At 35.9% G+C, this 12609-nt stretch overlaps 1 protein-coding gene across 5 annotated transcripts in view; it reads left to right on the top strand.

Annotated features, from left to right (window-relative positions):
- Window positions 1–12609, top strand: part of LOC112109982 (netrin-G1) — a 211898-nt gene that overhangs the window by 150895 nt on the left and 48394 nt on the right. For 2 of the 5 annotated variants that reach the window (XM_026655975.1, XM_026655972.1), the window contains exon 5: window positions 2527–2592. The exons of 1 other annotated variant lie outside the window; for it this stretch is intronic. In XM_026655975.1, coding sequence (XP_026511760.1) covers window positions 2527–2592 — 66 coding nt within the window. Of the gene's footprint in view, window positions 1–2526; window positions 2593–4663; window positions 4724–9297; window positions 9466–12609 lie in introns of all 5 variants that reach the window. 2 more of the 5 variants (XM_026655971.1, XM_026655974.1) reach the window with 2 other exon arrangements.

Here is a 12609-nt window from a genome sequence, read left to right as displayed (position 1 = left end):
TAACATCTACATTTTTAAACATACATAAAATGATATCACTTTCACATCATGGAATACAGCCCTAACACACTCAAGCCCAGTCAACACAAACCTTTAACCTGTGGATGTTAAAGGTCTGTACCAGATAATAAGGAGGACAGTCTATATTCTTTGTGAGGTGAGTCTTGCATGAAAGTTTTGATAGAGCAATAAAAATAGTACCCAGAAAATAAAACATTGGGTTTCAGAGATGAGAACAAAGGCTCTTTTGAGAAATTGAAAATCTTGGTGATGACAAGTTCCACCAATAGACAGGGAGGTAACAAAATAAACCTTCTACTCATCACGGAGTAGTCAAAAGAGACTTTCCTAGAAGAGAAGGAAAAAATTCTAAGTAGGAAAACTAAACCGGTCAGTGCATTAGCTACATTACCAAGGTCCAAAAGGTTTATATTTACTTGTACACATCAGGTGTATCTGCCTGAACACTGAGTAACCTCCAGGCACAAAAATGTTCAAAATTACTTCAGTTATAATACAAACACACATTTATCACGTTCTTGTGTGTCCCCTTTGCAAACTCATCTTACTGTAAATAAATTTGAAAGGTCATTAGAGTTGTATTTTCTATCCTGGTTCATCCCCTATATGGGGTCCATAGCTTAAATAGGTTTTCTGAAACAAGTTTTCATAATATAATCTACAGCACTTGAGTGAAAACATCCTGTACGGCTATCAGCAATATTACTGAGAGAACTGTAAATTGGTTGATATCTCTAGTCATGTGATTAGTAGGCTCATTCAGACAAGAGACTGAAAATATAGGTCTCAAAGTAGGAATTGCTCTGATTACTATGATAAGGCATATATTTTAGTTAGTGACAGATCCTCAGTAGGGCTGGTCTTAAATGTATTACAGAGCTTTAGGGAGACAAGGTGGGTAAAGTAATATCTTTAATTAGACCAACTTCTGTTGGGGGGAGAGAGGCTTTTGAGCTTAGGCAGAGCTCTTCTTCAGGTCTGGGAAAGGTACTTGTGTCACAGCTAAAAACAAGGTGGAGCAGATTGTTTAGCTTAAGTAGTTAACATATATTTCAAGGGGCCATTTAAGGTAAAGTGGCCCTTTAACACTCCTCCAGTCATAGGGAGGAAGGGAAGGGGGGAAAGCAGCTGGGAGGGGGGTCGTTAGTGGGATAGAGAGAGCATTGTAGTAGCCCATAAATCCAGTGTGTCTATTCAGTCCATGATTTTTAGTATCTAGCAAAGTTATGAATTTAAGCTCCCAAGTTCGTCTTTTGAAAGTGTTGTGCAGATTTCCTTTGAGCTTTGACATAATATGATGTTATTGCTGATAATGCCTAGGCCATTTCAGCTGATGGCCACCTTACTATTCTAATTTTTGGAGGGTATGTGCCAAGAAGAGAGCCATTCTGCTAGACGTAACTTTAGTCTGTCTCAAAGATTTTTGATGTATTATTACACAGTGGCTAGGGGAGTAAAAGGATCAGATCCTATCAGACCACAGGTAAGACAGCTAGGAGATTCCTATTCTCTTTATTCAGACCGTGCGTGCGTGCGAGACATACAGAGGCTATATTCAGTGTCCCTTAACATCTTTAGATCAATCCTCAGTTATTCAAACACAAGACCAAATAAAGTAATTTGTCGACTTGCTTTTGGTGATCCGTTATCAGAGCTATGTCAGTACTCTAGAAAAAGGGAAGCTATCTCACAGGTGCATACAATTCTAGCCACTCTTTCATCAAGTGCTATGGTGATCTCTCTACCTCTACAAATACACGTTTTTGATACCTTTCATTCATGTGTGCTCTCTTTCCCATTGGCTGCTGCCATGCACTTTCTATATGTGTGAACTGATGCATCTGACGAAGAGAAGGGGGGATTCATCTTTTATTGGAAAATCTGTGGTTTGGGAACCTACCCAACTAATTCAGAAATCTTTCCCTTTATCTAACGTTTTTAAGAAAAAATTAATTTCCTTATTTATTTAAAAGAAATCAAGCTATATAAGATATTGATGGGGCAATGGGAAAGAGATACAATATACAAAATTAAGAACAAAATAACCCACTCCCCTAGTAAATATAACTTGCTGATAGCAGAAGCTTTTTTTTTTTTTTAATATAAGTATATGTAGGTTTAAAGTCCTTAAAATGAGATGTTATGGTAAGAAATTACTGTATTTATATTATATTGTCATTTTATCTCTGGACGCTAGGTTTAAAATAATAGCATGAACAGAAAGGTTCCTGGTTTGGGATTAGTGTTTTATATATAAACACTGCAGTTAATATCTAAAATCCTGAAAGATAAATTGCTATATACAGTATTTAATGTCCATTCAGTGTTTTGGGAATCATCAATTGCTTGTTCTTGTTCAATGTGGGAGTAACATATTGTTCAAGTGCATCATAGACAAGTCCAGTAGCAGATGTTTGTGGTTTATGTCGTTGTCCATACACTTCTCTGTTTAGAACAATATCACATATGTAAATAACAAATCATGATTTTTCCTGATGCATGCAGATCCACCAAAGTTTGATAGGATATGGCCGAATATTTCTTCCCTTGAGGTTTCTAAACCAAATCAAGGTAGGATTCTGTAAAATTCCTACTGGTCGAAAGTTACTTAAATTGCTTTAATAAAATCCCACATGTTGGCAAAAAATAATAATAATCCAGCTCCTTTTTCTCTTGGTACTAAGTAATGGTATTGTCAAAACCAATCTATTGAGAATTAGCGTAAATGAAATTTTACATGAAAAAGGCTTTTTTTAATATATAGATTCTGGACTAGAAACACTACTGCAAAAAGTATGGAAAAGAAGCCACCAAAGTTGTAAGCAATTTCATAGATTAAATTTAAAGTGAGTCTCTGGAGAAGCCTGGAATTGTATAGACATCACCGTTTGCTTTATGAGAAAGTTTCAAGACTTTTGAGTGCCAGAGATTTCCATTGTCTACATCAAACCCATTTCTTAATGTCTCTCTTTCACTTTGTTTTCTTACGTGAACTGAATGTTATTCCCATTTGTATTCAGAGCTCAGCTGCATAGTCCAAGACAGTTGGACCATAGTCTCCTGGAATTTATTTTAACAATCTTATATACAGTATTTTCAGAATTTGGGGTTTCTTCCATTTTTTTTTTTTTTTTTAAGCAGGTCAGGTCACAGAAGAGATGTTTCTAAGTATTCTTCATTGTGCTCTATAAGCTACATTTCCTCTAGCATTGACAGCAATCTCTCTGAAATCCCTAGTGCAATACTTCTGCATCTGAATTCCAATGACATACAAAAAATTACAGTGACAGACTGTGGCATGATGATTACTGCAGAAAGGGATAGAGTGATTTTTAAGAGTAATAAAATATAAAGTAAAATGCTTTTTCATTTGAATTTGTGTTCATACTAGCTTTTATGCTGCAAATTTTGACAATCAAATGTAAACCCGTTCATTATTTAACATGAAATCCCCTTGCTCTCCCCAACCTCCCCTACACCTTCCCCCCAGAATTGCAGAACTCTGGTCTGCAGCTTGCCATGGTTATGCACAGGATGTTCTTTTTAAACTCTAATGAATACAGATGGAGGAGGAGGAAATGAGCAAGAGGAAGATCCAGGAAATAGCTGTTAAACTAAACAAAATACATTAGCAATTTGTTGGGGAGTTATATTGTAAGGACTACAGTATTAGTCCTTGATCATGGTGATGAAACTGAAACTGCCCTAGATACACATAGGTTACTAACAAATAGAATCATCTTAATCAGCTAGTCCATGTTATATTTTCCAAGTTTCTGCATGTGTTCCTTAAAGAAGAAAAACAAATTGATTTCTGCTCTACTGCTTTCTTTAAGGATTAGCAGCAACGTTTAGTTTGTTATTCATATGCATTATCAATCAAAACATCCTCAACAAAATGACACTTAGCATTTCTAATGGATTTCATAGTTTAACAAATTATACTGCAAGTGATTAACATCACTTCACAATGCATCTTGAGCAGTACAAGATTATGCATTGTTCCCACACACAAGTTTTTCTTTAGCTTTTACATGTTAGGAGAGAACACAAAGCACAAAAAACTTCAACTATTTTGTGGTTAGATTACTTGTTTGGAGCATATTGTTAAGAGTTTAATATTTATCAGAATTAAGATCCTTGAGTCAAGTATATGAAGTATAATATATGCACATCCTGATTACAGAATGCTGCCTATACCTGTACATTATTTATTATGCTTTTCTTTATAGTACAATTAGAACAACATCTGTACATAAATTTGATCAAAACTATATAGACCATGAGGCATATTGTATAGTCAGTAATTATGGACTTGGGAAGAAACTCCTTAGGTCATATATAACATCTGAGCCAAAGCCAAATAAGAATGCAGATACGACTATTAAAACCATCTCTCCTTCCTGTTTTAAAACCTTTCATCATTTCCAATACCTTAATCATTGATAGCGTTTCACCCATTTTCACCTCAATATCAACCTTCCCTTTCAGAACAGTAAACAATTAAAAAATACTCACTTATGTTGAATTTTTTAAAGCTAATTAAAAATGTAGTGACTAAAGTAATTCATTTTTAAGCTTTTTTATTTGTTCCTATATGATACCTTTCTAATTTATTGTTCATGTTTTTAAACCTATCCAGTTACTCCCAAATTAGCTTTGTCAACTGTTTCTTCTGTTCAAGTTGCAAACCACAAGAGAGGTAGGAATTCTTGGATTCATACAGTGATTTCCTAGTGTTATGTGTTGTGAGAACATTGCACTGTATGAATCTGGAATATCTGTGAAGTGTACCTATCAGTTTATTGGTGGGGCATGTTTATTGACAGCAATAAAAGCATTAAGTATCACAAACAACATAAGCCATAGCGAAGAACAGAATAAATATGCTTTATAGACAATCTCTGCTTGTATATAAAATAGTGGAGCATTTGTTTTTTGAAAGAATTAAATGTGAGTAAGAATATGGCAGTCCAGGTTGTTGTTTAGAAAACTAACATGTTAGCCTAACGATTATCTTTGTCACTAATTTACATAGACTGTAAATGAGGAAATGTAAATGAATTAGTTGAGGGCCGGCAATATGGAAATGATCTCTTGTTCATATCCTCTAGAATAAAACAAATACCATCTGGTGTAAGGATATGATATTCAAAAAAGTCTCCTATTGCACTGGTAGTATACCATACATCTCCATTGTATGTTAATATAGTACAAACTTTATTTATAGGCATGCATTGGTTTACATATCAACAGATATGATTTTAATATAAACATCGCGGAATTATATTGGCATTTTGAAAGGATAGCAGTATTGCCTTGATGACTTAAAGACAAGCAGTTGTAGCTAAATATCTGTCATTCACAGTCTGAAATCCATCTGAGAACTTTTTCCTCATCATTTGATCTGTCTGGTGTATGTATAAAAGGTGTTCTGTTTTTTCTCATTTATCATTGTCAACAGCTCATTATTCATGAAACATGAGTTACTAAGGCATAGGTTTATTTAACAAAAATCTGAATTAAGTTTGACCCAGTCAATGAAACTGATAATGAACCATACTGTTTGTTATGAAACTGAAGCAGCTTATTTCTAAAGTTATAATGAAAATCTAATTTGCTAGTGTGTAGTGGAGGAAGAGGGAGAGAGATCTGTCAGGAAATGAAAAAATGAGACTTTTTAAAAAATTCTCTCTTCTTGAAAGAGTCTTGTATTCTGTTAATTAAAATAGGGAAGCAACAGGTGTCTTACGCATCACCTAAGGAATGTCTTTTTTCAAAAATTATGATTCTCTTCCATATACCTCTACAGCTGTTCATGTGACAGTTTCACTGGGAATGGTTCAAGCCTGAGCTGGAGCTAGACTCCACAGCACAGGACAGTATCATTTCACACATGTGACTGCATAGCTGCATTTCCTCATAAAGGAATGAGAGGTATTAAAACTAGAAGCGGAGAAGAATAAAATGATTGATGGTTGATATTATTTTATGCATCTCCTTTAAACTGCAATTGTATCTTGATTTTGCAATATTGATGGGATTGTTTTTATAGAAAAGCACCTTTAATGGGTCTTCTCGTTCATCCCTTTGCATTTTGATAAGGGATTTGATAATTCCTGATTCATCCAGAGAGATGGTTATCAAATCTGGTCTTGACTATCTCTGCGCTCCTTTTCTTTGCTTTAAATATACCCACCTATCTTAACCTTTCCTCTGAGATTTTATTTTCCAAACCATTTACCATTTATTGTTACTCAGCTTTAAACTCTCTCCAATTTGTCTGTCTTTTCTGACATGTGGTGCTCAAAACTGAAAGCAGCATATGCCAACATTGTAAGCACTTCTCATATTTTTTTTGTTAGTGCTTTAGCACACTAGCTTTTACCACCTCCCCCTCACCCCCATATCAGTGATTGAATGGCTTTGCCTATGATGGAATTCTGCCTTGGCTGCCAGACAGACCTGTGTGTCTAAGAAACTAAAGTTGTATTTCAGCCTATACTAATCAGAGGGTAATAATATCATACTCTGGTCTTTCAGTGTAAGGGTTAGGGTGACTCACTTGTTCCTATGCCAGAAAGGTGAGAAAGCTGCAACAGTGGCAATATGCATTATCTTTAGACCTGGACAGATTAAATGTTTATTGCCAAATATCAGTAAACTTCAATGTCACTGTACATACACATACAAAAAAAATCCATCAACAATAATGGAAATATACAGATAAGCAAAGTCAGAAAAATGCTGCTTAAGAACTTATTAAAGTTTGATGTAACGATATTTACTGTGTATATTTTGACATGTGATTTTGACAATTTGTGTTTTAATGCATATAAAGTTTTAACTTTTGGAATCTCAGTGTCTACTACCATTAAATAGATATTGTCTGACCCTCCTATTGTCTGACACTCATCCCCATAATTTCCAACTGTGAACATTTAAATTGATAAAAAATGAACAATGCTTTGAAATAAACATTGATATTATCCACCAAAAATATCAAAAAACAAAAATAGAATTCTGCCAACCCTGTTTTATCGTCCCAGCTTGTAAGATGTAGCATGCAATTCTAGGTACTATGTTCTACTGGGCTGTGATAACAGGCCTAATATTACCAGTGGAGAAATTACCTGATCCTCATTTACATGAAAACCCCTTTACATCATTGTCACAATGTAAGCCCATTTTAGGGCACCAGAACAGTGTGAAAGAGAATTAGTGTAAATGAAAATCAAGCCCAATGGCTACAGGCCAAGGCAGAACGCTCATTATTGTATTAGCAATTATCTTATTTAATGATAAAGAAGCTGTGGTTATTTCTTTCACTTTCCACCACAGCTTACCCTTAATCAGACACTAGACTGTCTCTGAGGTTAATTTATATCAAGTAACACTATCAGTCTAATGGCCAAGGTTCCCAAATCTTCACCTAACCTTAATGGAGTAAACTATCAGGGTTGGCTACACATACAGCACTGGAACACTTAGTGAAGATTCTATCTACACCGACGGGAGAGTTTCTTCCATTGATGTGGGTATTCCACCTCCCCGAGAGGCGGAAGCTGGGTTGACAGGAGGAGCCTTAACTCACAAAGCTATTTCTCTCATGTAATAGAAGTATCAGGGTCCATGTTAGTGTGGTTAAGTACAAGGCACAGTTTCATTTTTTTCTTTAGTACTGATGAAACAAGAACAAGTGCGTGGAGTCACCTACTATGATATGTCTGTCAGAGTGTGTGAAAAAGAGGGAGAGAAAACTGAGTCAGCTATAACTACAGAATGTGCTTCTTTAGTCCAAACTATATTTTGGACCAAGTTCTGTTACAACTATTTAATGAATTTTTATGCAGCTTTGTTTTTCCTAGCTTTGTAAGAGTTTATGATATTATTGTATTGAAAGGTTACATCACAGGGCCATGCGGGTGAGTTTTGGTCATTCATAGCACATTCATTAGCTTCCTCTCTGCTCATTAATAGATGTTAGCAATCGTACCGTCAGATTCCCTACCTCCCCTTTATAATGAACATACTTTCATTACCTAATGATCTGATATTATACAACGGCTGGTTGGAAGTTGGCAAAGCAAGGTAAATTATTTCTTCCAAATCCACCTACAATATGACTTCATTGATTGGCCAGTTGGCTTGATTGTAGGTTCAGTATGTTTGGTGTCCTCATCCCAGAAATTAATTATGCCACTATAGCAGACCACAGAGTCTCTGTCAGATCAGAGAGAAGGGTACAGGACTGCTTCAAAATCTTGTGTTGCTAGCAGGTCATTACAAAAGCTAAGGACAAGCTGATCAGACATCTTAGCCTTATGTGTCATGCTTGGTTACAACAACAAAAAATTGCTAATAAAAGTTTAGGATGACTTTTTTGTGCCCAAGTCATAAATTGGTTTTATAAATAAAGACAGAATTCCAATGCCTGTTATATTTTTTCAATACAATTATAGTGGCTAAAGTGGGCACTACAAGTTAGATGGCTATGGTAACCATTCTTCCTATTCTACACAAACGGAAGAATTTTCCATGATATTTTTGAAATGCGAAAAGTTCTCTCATCGGTATAAAGATAGGTTGGGTATTGACTCAAGATGACAGTTTAACTGGCATTAAAATGGCACTCATCTCTGTTCCTTTCTGTCCTTACAAGTTAATTGTTTTGGGAATGCTGGCCAAAATTTTCAAATTCGGATGCATTATGCATCTCAGTGAAATAGCCTGATTTTCATAGGTATTCAACATCCACAGCTTTTATTTACTTAAGCATGAGTTATGCTTATTCAGCATCTCTAAGAATCAGAGTGGTTTATTTTGGTGCTTAACTGTGGATTTAAATGCCTGACTTTGGGCACCCAAGTTTGACAATTTTGTCCTATGTATTTAACATTTTGTAATTTTTTTTAAGTGTAAGAAAGTTTTGCACGTGTTTTGAGTATTTCCATATCAAATGTGCAAAAGATATGCATTTGTAAACCGAGCCTACAAAACCCTTGAAAGGTTTACAACTGCAAATGCGTCATTTCCATCAGATCTACTGAGGAGAAGCAATCTTCAGAGTCATGAATGTCTGATCATTTTAACCTGCCTGAAACAGATGTCATGTTCATGCCAGTCAAACATCTGTTGTTGTCCATGTGTTACACTGACTAACATGTATGTGCTCCCATTCATCTTCTATGCATAGTGCATTTTAACCAAGCATGTAATGTGCTATTACTCTGCTACTGTATACATTTTGTATACATTTCTGTTCTTCCTTGCAAGACTGTGAATGCTTCGGCCACTCCAACCGGTGCAGTTACATCGAGCTGCTAAATACAGTCATTTGCGTGAGCTGTAAACACAACACTAGAGGGCAGCACTGTGAGTTATGCAGGCTGGGCTACTTCAGAAATGCTTCTGCAGAGCTGGACGATGAAAATGTATGCATAGGTCAGTTTCATTATAATTCCGGCTTTTGTTCTTTGCCTTTTCAGCTATTGGGAGCTACTAGTAAGTCAGCTAGCAATTTGTACCACCGCTATATATATTGGCCAACTGACCCAGAATGAGCTTTTTCAATGGATAAGAGCATCTCCTGTGTAGACATTGTATGCATTTGCCCCTGTTTTAATTGTGGCCTTGGGGCTGTATTTTGAATGTCTATAAGAACAATATAAAGCAGCAAAATCATTGCTAAAGCTTTTAGGAAGCTCTTCACAGGAGCTCTGGGATAAACTGATTGTGCAGTGCTTCCACACAGAAGAAATCACATGGGAGTTGCAAAACATAAGGACTGAGTCTTAAGTTATAAGCTCAGATCTTGCAGTTGGGCCAATGCGTACAGACCCTTGCACCTACAGGGAGACCCATAAGAGTTAATCTGAGGGCAAGACCAGTGTCTATATTTGTAACAACATTTTTATGCATCCAGATTTCAAAAATAAACATACTGTGCCCAATTGTCTTCTCAGATAAAAGGGTATAATTCCCTTCACTTTTAATGTATGCCCTTGTAGCTGAGAGCATAATTTTTCAAATCAGTTATATCCAACAAAATAAGTCAGATGCCAAAACTCACAAAAAAAATTTCTATGAGCCATATCTGATAGTTTTGAAGAAAACTCCTGAGGGTCAATGATGCTTCAAACATGTATACACTATAATCCCATGAAAACTTCCAAACAGCTAAAACCAGGAGAATGCCAGAACAGAATACCATTAATAAGAATGACATACAGAAGAGAATATAAGACATTTGTTGCACTGAGGCATACTTACATTATCTCAAATACTGTTTAGTGAGAAAGAGGTTGGACTATCTGGATGAAAATTTAACATATAGTATGTTGAAAGTACAGGTTCATTCTATGGCCATTAGTTAACAAATGGCCTTAAAAGCTTGTTCCAATTATAAACAGAGCTAGAGTGTGTTTTACAATATTGCTTATAACTATAATCCTCATTATAGTCAGTCATGGATTTCAACTATATCCATTCACCCCATCTACAAAGCAGGATGCTTTCTGTCATTAATCAGAGAGTAACCAAAGAGTTAATACAGGACTGAAAAAAGTAATATTTTTGTGCAATTCAAAAATAGACTGTGGACACATTTTCATAGTAAGTCACATTTCATGTGACTTTTTTTAATTCATTGGAAAGATTCTGCCAAAACCTATTTAGATTATCATTTGTTCCAATCTGCAACTTATCGATATATTTTGTATTTAATGAAAAACAAGACACAGGCATACTGTATTTCATGTGTCCTTTTTAACACTGGTTGATACCATGTGAAATAAAGTGCATTATTCCCTTTGACATTAATTAAACTGAGCTAATATGAACTTCAGTATGACAATTAGAAAGTCAGCAGCTCACATTATCCTGTTAAATAAAATAAACATATGCCATATATAGTACTGTTGAACAGAACTATCCCTTCCTAGTAATTGTTTGCTGTGGACAAGGGACATTGTCTTTATGACAACAGGGTTGTGTACTTTAAACTGGCTAAAGAAGCTCAGAGATATGGAAAGATATCTAGTAACCTTTCCTTTTTTTTCCATAGACACATTCACTAGATTGTCACCTAATATTCATTGAAATACTGGGGGGGGGGGGATCAATAGTTATTGCAGTGTGGGCAGCATGGAGGGGTTAATAAAGGAGGAGCCAAAAATGATGACTTTTAAAAATAATTTGCAAGCAATACATTTAGAATTAGTTCACAAAATGAACAACTGAGCAGATTTCAGCATTCCTCAGACTCAGCAGAAATAAAATTTTAAAAACTTTAATCAGGAAGATTCTTCAGAAAATAAAAATATACAGAGCATTTCCTGACTTCACACCCTAATGTAAACAAAATTCTCATGGGCTCCTATCGGCATTGTACCCTGTGGGATGACTGCAAAAAGGTAAGATTTTTTGGCTCCTGAGGACAGCACTATATCGGGGTAGAGGTGTATAACTACATTGCTCAGAGGTGTGGAATACACACCTAACTCCCCCTCCCCCCAACGTAGACAGCACTATGTCAACGGGAGAGCTTCTCCCTCCGACATAGCCCTTTAGCGGAGGTGGATTAACTACACCATCAGGAGAAGCTCTCCCACCAGTGTAGGAGCATCTTACTAAAACGCTACAGTGGCACCTGTGCTGCTCTAGTACTGTACAAGATGACAAGCCCTTAGGCACACACTGCAAAACTTTCCTGAAAAGGGTTGGATGTAAGCATGTGCTTGAGTGCTTTCCTGTGTTGGGGCTCTAGAGACTTGATCCTGCAAGCCGCTGCGCAATCTCAACTCCCCTCAATTTCAGTGAGAGTTAAAGATACGCAACACTTCCGAGACTCAAGCCTGCAATGTGTCTCACTCTATTGGAAATGCTCATTTGATTATCCAGAGCCTGAGAGCCACTCAGTGTTGTGGGTTTTAATTACACATTTAGTAGATCGGTGGACAAGCTAATAAGGAGATTTGCATTGATATTTACATATGAATATCTTATTTTTCCAGTGCAGTGGTTTTTCCCATTTCCAGATAGAGTGTTTAGGAAAATTAAAAATGTTTGGCTAAGCTAGCTTTATCAAGGGAAATATTTATTGACATTATTCAAACCAAGTAAAAAATATACATGGTAAGTGTATGGATAAAAAAAATGACAGCTACATAATATACATTAGTCAAGATTAGACCAAATGGAGGAAACATACGTGTTGCTTTTAGAAATGACAGAGATACAAATAACTGAGATACTGAGAATGTTTTTAGCTGTGAACTCAAATAAGAACATTTTATACAGTGGGCTTACATCTGAATCAACAAGCTCTTACACTGAAGGAACAGTAACAGTATTTGAAGAATTACACTTAAATATAATTTGCACAAGGTCTCAAAGGCCATATAATGCTTTATTTTGCAGAGGCCATTGGCTACTTTGTACTGCATGTACATGGTGATTAGTTGTTTTGTAATTACTGATGACGCACTTGGCTTTTCAATATAAACTTCAAATACAAGTACCAGGTCTTTGAATTATGCAATTACTCTGTGGTGTGATACCGTAATTACATGAAGGTAACGCATTTAG

This window comes from Terrapene carolina, unplaced genomic scaffold (assembly GCF_002925995.2).
Source record: "Terrapene carolina triunguis isolate 2854851 unplaced genomic scaffold, T_m_triunguis-2.0 Scaffold211, whole genome shotgun sequence".
NCBI lineage: Eukaryota > Metazoa > Chordata > Testudines > Emydidae > Terrapene > Terrapene triunguis.
This window is presented reverse-complemented; position numbering and strand designations above follow the sequence as displayed.